Genomic DNA, 13,150 nt, shown 5'->3' with positions numbered 1-13,150 from the left:
TATGGAGCAAGAAGATATTTTAGAAAAAATACGTACAAACGCCTACACATTGTCAGCCCGACATAAGGGAAGGAGCCATGTTTGGAATATATTATCTGAAATTATTAAAGAGGATGGCACTATTTGGAATGGATTTATATACTGCCAATCCTGTAACAATATTTTAAAATATTTGCCAAAAAATTCTTCAAATTTAAACAGACATATGTAAGTGCTGCAAATCGCTTAAGGAGACGGCGCTTTTATTCAAGCACAGTGAGTTCATTCATATGCGTTGAGTTTGCTCATACCCATTGAGTTTGCTCATAGGCGTTGAGATTGCTCTTTTGTGTTTTTGTTTTCATTCAACACGATCATTGTTGAGCCGAATGAGCGAACGCCTGAGTAGAGCTGTTTCAACACGAGCGTGAATAAACTCAGCAAGCAAACGAATTTACCGCAATTGAGCTGAATTTAGCTCAGTAGCGAAAACATTCACGAATGCCATTTTGAGCGCTTGAGCCGAATGGGCTGATAGTTCGGGTATTGATCGTGCATGAACATTTTTGCGCTCAACGGAAGCCGTTCTCTGGTTCGTACATACATATATCTAGAGAATAAAGCTTACACAATTTACAATTTTGCTGTTTGTTTTTCATTATCATTTATATTGCATTTCATTTCCATTGAAAGTTACATTAAATTACTGTGAAACAACTTATTGAAAAGAAAACACTATAATACAATTTTCAAATACATGTACATATTTTTATAATATAATATAGAATATTTAATGGAAAACATAAAAACTTAATACAATATATAAACATTGAAATATACATAAGTGTATATGTATATGTATAACATTAAAATATTTAGCTACAACTTAATGCGAAAAAAACAAAAAGAGAGGCCTGCAAACAATAACCTTCTTAAAACTAAAAACTATGATAAATAATTCGAAAAAATAGTATAAAAAAGTTATAGATTTGGTTTATTTAATTGAATTTAACACAGAAAAACCTCCAAATCAAATGTGAACGAGCGCAGATTTTTGTTTTTTTTGTATTTCACTTTTTTTTTGCAAAAATTTATTTTTTAATATTTCAAGTGTACTCTTAGCTATGAAAGTACACAAGTATCTGAAGGGTGTAACTCCAAGATATTAAAACTGCGAAATAATTTTATATTCCAAATAACTGAATACTTAACTCCTAAATAAGCATTTATTAGTTACACAAATATGTAATATAGTAAAATAATGTTGCATATTTCAATTATAACGTTTATGTATTTTTCAGAAAGTAACAAATTTTAGTTTTAGTCATAATTGCTTGTTATGCATTTACACGATACAACTATAGCTAGAAAATATAAACGATTGTATGCATTCCATATTTTGTATTCGTTTTTCTTTTTAATCAGTTGATTGGTGCGCACAGCAACTGTAAAAAAAACTCCAGCTCCACAAACTTAAATAATGTTAAAAATGTTCAATTTTCATGTGATGAACAAAAAATAGACCGAAGTACTTAAATAGTGACAAGGACCGAAAAGTCCAACAGCCTGCCCGTTGGGCTTACCCAGGACCTGACTATGATGTGCGCTAGCACATCGCCTGCTCTAGCGGTGGCATGCAACAAACAGTATAAGCAACAAAAAAAAATTTATTGCATGCGCACGCACCTTTTGCAAGGGACTTTTCAATCAGCAAAATTGATGTGACACGTTTTCGATTGAACGCTCGCTCTCGCAGTCGGGAAAAACAATTTAGGAAAAATAGAGGTTTGAACATACAAATATTAATTACGGAATAAATGCAATATAAAAGAGTTTAATAAAAAGTACACCCATAATACTATAAATACTAAAAATATTAATTAAAAATTTTACCGGGCCATATTTAATAAACAACATCTTGAAAAGTCGGATAGAAAAGTTAATGTTAATAATTCAGGGAAGGAAATAATAAAAAATATTCTTATAGCATATAATGCATATTAAGTCGTCAATCTCTCTTAAATTTTTCATTCAAAGTTAAAAATTATGATCCTCACCATGAGTGGCATATGTTTTCTTTTAATATTTCTTTCACTGAACGGTGTTTAACCTTCTACACGTATGGAGGAACCAATCAATTATTTACTTATTATTTTACTTCCTATTCATAGCCGCAAAGCAACCTCGCTAACTACGCCAATAACATAGCAGGCAGCAGAATCATTACACACGAAAACAGTTAATAAAATATTATCTTAAAATTGTTATAAACCAATATTATTACAGAAATACATGTTAAATATACGGAGGAGTGGTGTTTTGAAAAAGAGAGCGAACGCAACCAACTACTCATGTGTCGCCCAACGCAAGCGGATTGTCTTTCAAAGAAGAGCTTATAAATTGATATGGTGAAAGGAATAGTGAAATTAATTTCTACAACTTAAAAAAAATTATAGTAAGTTATAAGTTTTTAGATTACAAAAATAAATTAAATGTTAACCACCTACAGCTTTCCGAGTTTAACATAATATACTAAGCTACCTTCACCAAGAATTCTTGCGGTTATTCTATTGTTTAAGTATAATGACTAGCCTTCTTTGAATCATATATATGTATATGTATATATTTGAGTTCAATATTTGCTCAAGCCTTTCCGCTTTGCATTGAGGTACCCAAGCCTCGCATAACTTCATACCAGGTGCATTTGTTTGCCCAAGATAAGCCGCTGCGAGTCAAGAGTCCAACACCAGTTTTGCGCGGCCGCAATTAAATAAATGTTTTATGGAATACAGTTCTGGTAACTTTTGCGAACCAATCACTTGTCACTCGATATATGTAATAAATAAAATGTGTATATGGTTCATTTAGATGTGAAATATGTATGGATGAGTATATACAGAAATAAATACCTCACTCATTATGTCGAAAACTCTAATAATATACAATGCGTGTTAAAAAGTTGATGGAAATGTTAATATACACATATAATTTATTGTACATGACGCTACGATTGCTTATATGTATCTATGAATTCCAATAAGTTCTATGAAAAGATATATACATATGTACATATGTATATGTGCAATTTATCACTGTTATACTTTAATGTATTCAAACTTTTCAACTGCAAAGCATTTTGAAATTTCAAAAGAGAATGTGGTATGTATATAATTTTGTGAAAACAAAAAAAATATTTAAATACAACTAAGAATGCAATTGGAAGCTCGCTACCTAATTAAGAATCGAATATTAGTTAATGTAACAAAAATTTAAAATTAACATAGAAATTTTAATATTAATTACTTAGTGGTATACTTCCAATATATCTAAAAAGCAGAATAGAAAAGTTATAGTTCTAAAAAGCCAAATGATCTTGAAACTTTAAGATCAAGATAAAAAATTCTCAAGATGTTATTTTCTAAATTTGTATATGCTTGTAACTTTAAATAGAGAACTAATTTGCAAAACTGAGTTTTAATCAAAAGTAAAAATATTTTATTATTTCAATAACAATTAAATGATTTTCAAAGAAATGCTGAACTTCATACGCACATACTGCAGCCTCTAACTTGGTGCACAAGAAAGTAATGTACATACTTATGTATATGTAAAAAGAACAAAAACTATTTTACATTTAATTGGTTGATTCCAACTAAGACAAGTACCTTGTAAATGGTAAATGAATATGGATATTAATGAGCATAATTTCAGAGCACCATACAAAGTCATTAGTCGTGCAGTAAAAAATTTAAATTAAAGTTTACAATGTTGGTGTATCTACATAGAAAAAACAATCCAGGCCCAATTTCTGTCGATAATTTCCATCCCAAACCATATTTTTGGTTATACCAGACACAGAAAGTAAGATATATTTTACGTTTAATACCTGATTTTCCGGTTACTTGTCGGTACGGCTGTATGTTAAGTATAAGCAACTTTAACATGTGTTACAAAATACAGTGAACTTACTGATCATCGTGAAACGATACTTATAAAATGTTGTAGTATAGTATATAAGAAAATGGAGGGAAAACTTACTTGGAGATTTCCATGTAAAAATTAAAATCAAGTACCGACCTTTATCTCTTTTATCTATGCATATGAAATAAAATGATCGAAATTTAAATTCAGAATACGCAAAAAATTTAGGTACATACAAGTTTTTAATACAAATTTAACATCAAGTTACGTATTTGCTTTTTTGTTTTTACGTATGTTTTTTAATCGTACAGTTGCCCTGTATATTGAAAACCGCTCAATTACGTTATGCGAATCAACCAACGGAGCCATATACTTATTTCACGTTTTAATTATGATGTATGTATGTATGTATGTGCATGCATACATATATATATACAGATGTGAATATGTATGTAGGTTAAATTTCTTGTAGTATAATTTTAATTATAAAATCAGATATGTACATTTATTAGCATATGCTTTCTAGACAGACTTTCTAAGTGTACAATTAATAAAGTTTACGTGCTTACAAATATTACGAAAAACTAAACGTATAGTAAAGAAACATTAAATGATCGCTTATTCAGATTTTGCAAGCCGTGGCTAGATTATTTGTCTCGTGGGGTTTTTATATTTTATTTTAGTTTATTTTTTCAATTAGGTTGATCAATCGACCAAATTGTCTGGTTTTTTTTCGACCAAAACCTGAATGAAAATGATCTTAAAAAACAAAAACAGAATAGATAGTAATAAAACAAAATAGAAAATATAATAAGAAGTTTGAAATAATTTCAAAGTCAAGTTTTGTTAAATAAACGTATAATAAATTTTGTTACAAGGTTGACATCATTTGAGGGCACACTACTACGTAATTACGTATATAAAATTAAACGTTTTTGTACTATGGGTATTTGTGCAAATTCATAAGTCAGCTATATAGTTTAAAAATAATCAGAGTGTTCTGGAATCCAGATTTCCTTAATTGTCTGGTTTTTAATGGTGTCACAATATTTGATTGGATTTTGGTATTTACGTAACAATAAAATAAATTAATTTGTTAACATTTCAAATCTGTTAGAGACTATATTCTTTCTTGCTGATAACAAAACTGATAAAATTGGTTTCCGTGATACCCAAAACCTATAAATTTTTTGTTTCGAACATCAAACCAATATCTGAATTCGTGACACTAACGATACTATTCTGTAACACCCTTGAATAATTTGGTTTTTTTTTTTAACATTTATTCATTTGTCCACATTACCAAATAGTTCCTATTCGATATTACGTACTTATACCAGCGCTTCTTCCAATCATTGAAACACTTATGAAACTCGATTGTTGGGATAGATTTTAACTGTTTCAGCGATGAGCTTTTAATATCATCTCTTTAAGGTGCTCTTTCATGTTGGAAATAGGAAATAGTCACACGAAAACATGTCTGACAAATATGGGGCATCATTAAAGTATTGTATTTAGTCAAAAATTCACTAAGCTCGTAAACACGCATCTAAACTTAGCGGCTGCTTCAAACAAAGTAAACATGACTTTCTTTAAGCATATGGTATCAACATAATAAAAGTTTTACAATTGGACTCTCTTAACCGGCGAAATTTTAACTTTTAAATCCTCATTAATAAAATTAATTCGAAGATAGTAGCGCTGCTTCTGACAGTAATGCATGCCAAAAAAAAGTTTCACATACAAGCACTTGGCCTTGATCGTTCAGTTTGTTTGGCAGTTCCCTGCTATATGGGTCCCATATCGGCGGTTCCGACAAATGAGCAGCTTTTTGGAGAGGAAAAGATGAGTAAGCATTTCAGATCGATATCTCATAAACTGAAACACTAGTTCGCGTAAATACAGACAAACATGGATAAAGCGACTATAGTATATTTCATAGAATATTCGACATCTTCCTTCTGGGTGTCTCAAACTTCTTGGCCAACATAATATACCCTCTTTATATATAATAAACGAAATTACATCATAATATAATTAACATTTTTATTAAAATGTGAACAAAAAATTTCAGAATGTTTACGGTAAAAGTATTTCAATTAAGGAAATTTCAAGCAAAAACTGATTTCCAAAAGTTTCTACATTTTGTCATTAAAAATGATATAACCAGGGACCGTAACAGTAATGAGGAAGTGGGCAAAATAATTAAGTTTTAACATAGTTATATTTTGATTTTTATTTTTGTTTTTCTCATGAATTTTATGTTTATATTTTGATGGCCTACTGTGATTTGGAGTCGGTTATCACTCAAAAAACGAATTTTCATTAATTTAAATCTTTGAACAACTAAATTTTGAATCATAAAAACAAAGCAATGTAAAACAAAATAGCTCTTTTTGATAGTATGGATGGAATTATTTTTAACAGATTGTTGTTTTTAGACTATCGACACAACGTTTTATAATTGAATCATGGTTATGCGATGAGTTTTTCATAACTCTCGTTCAATTAGAGTTGAAGAGTATGGATTTTGTTTGTCTTTGCCATTTGAAAGTAATAGCGTGTCAAGGTAAAACAACTCAACTCTTCTTGCGTGAGAGTTTTTTACAACCATGACTCAATTATTGACGGTTGTGTTGATACAGAGCGTGCTTCCTCTTACGAAAGAAATATTTGTATTCATAATGTGAAAATTAGTTGATTTGTAATTTAAAAACTTCCCCATTCAGTTACCACCCAAAAAACGCATTTTCATTAGATGAAATTTATGAAATTTTTTGTTTTGAATTATAAAAACAAAACAATAGAAAAGAAAACAGCTAATTTTGACATTATGGATCCAATTACATTAAAAAAAAAATTGTTTTTGGGCTATCCACACAACACAACAATATATAATTGAATCATGCTTACAGCTCAGCGCATATCTATTATTCTGTGAGCAATAAAGAAAAGTTATGAAATAACTCTTATCTTATAAGCGAAAAAGAAAAATCAAAATATAACGATTATTTTATGAGGAAAAAAATAAAAATAAAATTTTAAGAGTTTTTACAAATTTGTCAAAAGAACAAAAATTTTCTGCTACTACATCATATACGTACATATGGGTCGGATTCATATTGATTTTTGAGTAAAAAATTATACAACAACTGTTATTTTATGTCCCTGGATATAACTTCTTTTTGAAATGGTTGTATATACAGATGTTTATATACTTATAATAAGCTTTAAATGAAAACCACAAAAAACATATATACCAATCCTACCTCGTACTGTTCCGGAGCATATTCGAGAGTAATGTTTGATATACATATGTATTTTGTGCACAAGCTAGGAAATGAAATTCATAATTATAAAAAGTATACATATGTAAGAGGGCAATAAATGTTAAAAAGCTAATCTATGGTATATTTACGATTAATAATTACATTAATATAAAAATATACCCGCTAGTTTTTATAACAAAAATTAAAGTACATAGAAATAGAGCAAAAGAGAAAGCTTATTAGAAGTTATTAGTAAAGACAGTATCTACGTGATAAATGTAAAGTTGTGGTTAATAGTAAATAAATTTATGTTCTCTGTGTCATGACAATCCAAATGTAAAATAAATATATATGAGTGAATACGTTTATATGATGTTATGACACATTCATACTTAACAATAATCACTTACAATGTACAAGAGTTGCAAAAACTTACGTTTTCTTTTAAATCTATTACTTGTGTTTCATTGATTGGTTTAAAATGACTTTCTTTACAAATATCTTATCTTACTTTAAATTGAATATTCGCAGATAACTAAAAAATAAACAAATATGTTTAGTAAATGAGTACGTACATAGCTTTGAAAAACAGAAGATAAAACTGAAATGGATTCACTAAATAATAAAAGAGAGTTAACAATTTCAAACATTCAATAATTAAACACCACATTAACCCAAAACGCATTTCACAGTGCTTTAGTTGAATATACCAATGTTCATAAGTGCTCATTAACCCCCATATTCTTTGCGTAGCAGGCTTGATGATTGAATGGTTGCTTATGTACTGACATATTTATTGGATGTGATGATACGATTTTGGTTAAAATAGGGCGTATAGAAGAACTAAGAGAAGTACAAAGTTGTTTTCTGTAACAACAATGTTGCTTAAAAGTACACTCTTTATGTGATAATAACTTTTAAATAGTGATAATTTAAAAGTAAGTTTACTAGTAAATATAAAGAATAGTTTAAAGGAATTTGAACTTGCTTGTTGTTACAGTTCTTGTCGTTGTTGTTTTGTTGTGCTCCTTTTATAATAAGGGTTACATTCTACTGCCATATTTGCTCCATGAGTGGTTTGATTTTATTATAATCGCTACTGGGTGATAATGTGCTCATTAATTCATTGTGTAATAAATTTGCCTTATATCGACTCCACTTTTAATAAGCACTGCATTGGTTTTTCATGTGATGTCTATTTGTTGTATAGCATTTGATATTCTTTAGTTATTTTAAACTTAAAAATTTTTTTAGGCGATGCTAAATGCATTATTGCTTATTCCGTATTTATTCTTCTGGTGGATATAATAACGGCAACCGCATTCCTAACAGCGCCGTTGCCAAACAAAGTGATGACGGTGCATATTGTGCAACGGATCACCGAAACCGTGGCATCATTTGCAGTACAGGATGACCTGCCGGTAACATGACACCCATACCGGGCATATGCATCCCCGGTGGTATCTGAATAGCTTGCATTGGTAGCAAACCTACATAAAAGCAAAGAAAAATATTATATTTCTATATTACTATGCATAGTTTATACCTTTAAATTATTTGAACATATAAACACTAACCTGGTATTCCCGGCAAACCACCAGGCGCACGCAACATATTACCACCCAGTAGGGGAGTATGTGGTCCCAAAGGCATGGCGGGACGCAGCATCGGTTGCATCAGTTGCATTTGTCCTGGTAACGGCATCTACAGGGCACCGCAGAATGACAGCAACAAATTAGATAAAAATAAGAAATAATACATCAACGAATTCAATTGGTTATTTGACAGAGCGAAAGCAACGGCTTCGCACACATTTCAGTTACACAAAAATCACTAACGTTATTTATAGTATTTATTAATTAAATAATGTATTATATAGAGTAGTGGTGGCGTATAAAATATAAATGTACTGTTTATTTTTTGTTTCGCATAACAATGAATATAAAAGGCGTTTTGGTAATAGAAGTATAATAGAAAAACGTACTTACTTTAGCCGTTTCTACTCACTTTCTCGCGTACTCACTTTTACACTAAGTTTAACAATATTACTCTTACGGAATATATGCCTAATTATGTGTATATAAAATTATATACAAAATTTTTTGCAAAAATTTCGTATATTTGAATTGAATAAATCACTTTTGATCAAACTTAGTTTTTAAAATTGCATTAAAGAAATCATACATAAATATGTTACTAGTTGGAAAAATATAAAGATATAATATATATCATCTGATATTTAGCCTGGGTTACACCCTAGTTTTGTTATGCAAACTCGTAATTTTTTTGGCATTCCTTTTCATCGTGAAATTATTTCCATTGTTTCAATCGCACTCGGTATTAATTGAGAATTTACTTTCCGTTCAGAAACTTTAATTTTATCAAGCATTTAATATGCAAAATATAAAAACAATATTTAAAAAAATGTGAATAATTAAATAATTAATAAAATTTATGAAAGGGAATGCAGAACCCAGGTTCTGGTGAAGATACATTGGGCAACACCAAACGAAAAGAAGTTTCTGTGTGTAAACCCAATCTTGTACAACTTTTTATTATATGCTGTACTTCAATTATATTTAATAAAAAGCCAAGAAGAAACTTATGTATGAAACAAATATTACTAATTATAAAATTCAGAGTTTCTTTTGAATGCTTATTTAGTAAATGAACACTTTTTCAAAATTAGTTCATCTCACAAACCTCAAGCTCTTTAATTGATTTAATATTTTATCTGCTAGAGTCCCAGAGAGTCCGAAAAAGGGGATTCGGATTACTTATCCAAAGTATTTTAATCTATCCTTATTGGTGAATGTTGTCAACAAAAGAAATAATAATTTACATATGCCTGAAAATCTATTTGTTTAATATTTATAATAACTTCTTTTCAACACAATTTTTTTTTTTTTTTTGAACTGGCATTTGCCATTTTTATTTACTTTGTTTTAAATAATCACATTTAGATCCCAATAAATATAATTACTATGTTAAGTTAATCGCCTTCCGATAGTTTTAAACAAAATGCATAATCACAACGCATAGATATTACTAAGAGCTATTTTATCATTCCGATTTAGATTTTGTTTGAGTAATTTTGACCAATGTGATTACAAGATGATTAAGAGAAGTGAGATAATTGCATATAGTATGTTGATGGAGATGTGTGATTACAATGCTGAGTAACGAGCGTGAGTTAACAGATTAAATGCAAAGGGAATGAGAAATGGAAAACAATTGGGACTTGTGTATAAGGAGCTGGATATTACCGTCATCGCTTTAGTATTCAGTAGGTAAGTATGTGTTGATAAACAGAATACTGAGTTTTAAATTTCATCTAATTAGGTGTGGATAATTTTGGTCTTGCACTTGCACTTAAATACTATATTATTTATAATAAAGTTTATGGTAAATGCAATATTTGTTGTAATTGCATAAAAATTAAATACACTAAATGCCCCATCACTATTGTAATTTACGGAAAAAATAACATTGAGATATTTGTAAGACATATCCATTAATCAACCAACCAACTCAGCAACTATTTATTACGACAATTTATTTATGTATACTAATATTGTGAAAATTATACTTACATGATATTATCTTTTCTTTGCTTTTAATGAATTTATTGTTACTTATCTTATTTCAATATCAAACATTTCTTTGACTGTTGGCTTATTTGTACACTCAAACTGCTTGTGTTCTGACACATCGCTTTAGGCTGTTGTCAAAAACCTAGATTAATCTTAAAAGTCTGCTAAATGAAAATATGTGTACTTTTATGTTTTCAAATACTTCTAAAAGAAGGTAATAGCCTATGGCATTTTCAGTAATAGGATTTTATGGACATTCATTTATGTATAATATATTATGTATAATTAATACCAAAGTAATTGGGCGATAAATATATCGAATCAGCAACTCTTTTTAAAATTCTAAAGGCTTTTTAGAAGCCATATGAAGAAAACATCTGATATGTTATAAAACAACAAGTATCAGCATGATCTTTAGTGGAAAGATTTTTCTCTTATCGTAACTATTCAACAACCTTTCTTATATTTTTGCAGGCCTATGTAAACAATAATATAAATGTCTATCTAATCGACTTAAAAACGACGAAAAATTAGAGTTTTGTTAAAATAATCTGGTAATATAAAAATACTTACTCTTGCTACACTCTTTCTTAGTTAGAACCCGTTATTTGTGGTTATTAATTTTGCCTGATTTCAGAAACATGACATTCCATAATAATATATTTATCGATTCCCGTTGGCACAAGTCAAATTGAAAAAATTTTAAATTTACAGTAATAGCAAAGATTATGAGAGACATGTGCTAATTTTTTTACTGGATTATTTTCTCAGTATAATGGTTTACTTTTGCCATATTCTCCATCTTATTACTCTATGAAGTTTTCAACATATTAAAGTTTTTGTATTTGGGCCGTTCTATAGTCCATAATTGCACATAGAAGTTATGTACGAAGTTTTATCGGGATGTTTGCTCACTTATTTTGACGGACATATATGGCAACATTATATGAGACTGTCAATAAGCCTCCTTTAAAAATTTATGAAAACTACAGATAAAAATAATTTACAGTAATTGTAATCATATTCATAAAAATTAGCAAATACATATGTTTATTTAAATACATAAATTGCTTAAGTTGGATTGAAATGTACGACTAAGCTAATGTAGTGCTTGGGGAAAAGTAGTAATTGGTATCGCTGATTTTTGGTACTGATAAGAGAAACACTCCAAATTACTGCAAGGATATATGTAAGCCCAGAAAACATGTTCGTTCCATCTCTTTAAGATGTTTCGCATATTGATATTTAAATATCGTATAAAGTCAATCGGAAGGCCAAAATCGCCATTGACTCGAAAACAGCTAGAATCTAATATAATTCCAAAGGTTTTATATGGAAAGTACTGGGCTTATCTACATATAACCGAATCCTGATTGATTAAATTTAATCATTTTTTTCTATTTTAACACTTCGTTCAATTGATTTCAACATAACCATCATATGGTGTGTGTGGTTATTACCAGATTGCAACTCATATCATGAAATTCTGAAATTAATATTCTTACTAAGTTTACTTAATGCAAATAAAAGAGTTTGAGTCATGTACAAGAAGATTATATTACACTTTTAAACAAATTGTATACTACACGTGACTCTCCCTAAAGTACCCCCTGTCCCCATTTCAAATTTAGAAGCGTAATTAGTGTCTGGGTTATGGCACTTTATATTCTTTTAATTGTTGGTGTTTACTTGTGTTACTTTGGAGAATCTGAAATATAAATCCAACACATTGAAGCTTGAAAAATATTTATAACATCTTGCTAATCGTCTAGCCGTGTATGACGTCATACATGACTATGTATGTAATTGGTGTATAAAATCGATGTAATATGGTTTTAATGAAACAGCTACTTAGTTGTTTTTTAATGATTTTTGGGAAAATATATAAAACCCTTTTATAGACACTTACCATGCCTACCGTTGCGCCAGCGGCTGTGCCAAGTGCCGTTGGCGGATGTCCTGGTCGTGTGGCTTGTAGACGTTGCAGTATCACAGCCCGATTGAGATCTTCCAATTGTTTTTGTTGTTGCTGCTGTTGCGCGGCTACCGCTTGAGCGACCTGCGCTTGAGCGTGAGCTTGTGCTTGTGCCACCTGTGCCTGAACTTGCGCTGCTTGTACCTGCGCCGCAGCGTGGGCATGCGCATGCGCTTGTGCTGCTTGCACGTGAGCCTGCGCCTGCGCCTGAGCGTGTACTTGTGCTTGGACTTGAGCTGCTTGGACCTGTGCAACCGCTACCATTGCAGCAGCCTACGAAGAGGAGAGATAGAGGTAGAGATAGAGAGAGAAAGCGCGCAATAAATATAAGTTGTGGTGGCAGATATCAGCATAAGTGTTACTGAGATGGAGGAGGGAGGTTAGTCTGGTTAACAAGTCGGTTATCGCTTTCA

The 13,150-nt window shown here is 30.3% G+C and overlaps 1 protein-coding gene across 3 annotated transcripts in view; it reads right to left on the bottom strand.

The window, feature by feature from the left end:
* Positions 1-13,150, bottom strand: part of LOC120769132 (BUB3-interacting and GLEBS motif-containing protein ZNF207) — a 30,639-nt gene that overhangs the window by 14,192 nt on the left and 3,297 nt on the right. Inside the window, exons 5-7 of one of the 3 annotated variants that reach the window (XM_040096000.1) lie at positions 12,672-13,010; positions 8,747-8,873; positions 7,520-8,659 (exon numbers count right to left, since the gene is read on the bottom strand). In XM_040096000.1, coding sequence (XP_039951934.1) covers positions 8,547-8,659; positions 8,747-8,873; positions 12,672-13,010 — 579 coding nt within the window. In that variant the 3' untranslated portion in view covers positions 7,520-8,546. Of the gene's footprint in view, positions 1-7,519; positions 8,660-8,746; positions 8,874-10,096; positions 12,471-12,671; positions 13,011-13,150 lie in introns of those variants that run through there. The other 2 variants (XM_040096001.1, XM_040095999.1) reach the window with 2 other exon arrangements.

The sequence above is a fragment of the Bactrocera tryoni genome, chromosome 2, assembly GCF_016617805.1.
Source record: "Bactrocera tryoni isolate S06 chromosome 2, CSIRO_BtryS06_freeze2, whole genome shotgun sequence".
In the NCBI taxonomy this organism is placed as follows: Eukaryota; Metazoa; Arthropoda; class Insecta; order Diptera; family Tephritidae; genus Bactrocera; species Bactrocera tryoni.
This window is presented reverse-complemented; position numbering and strand designations above follow the sequence as displayed.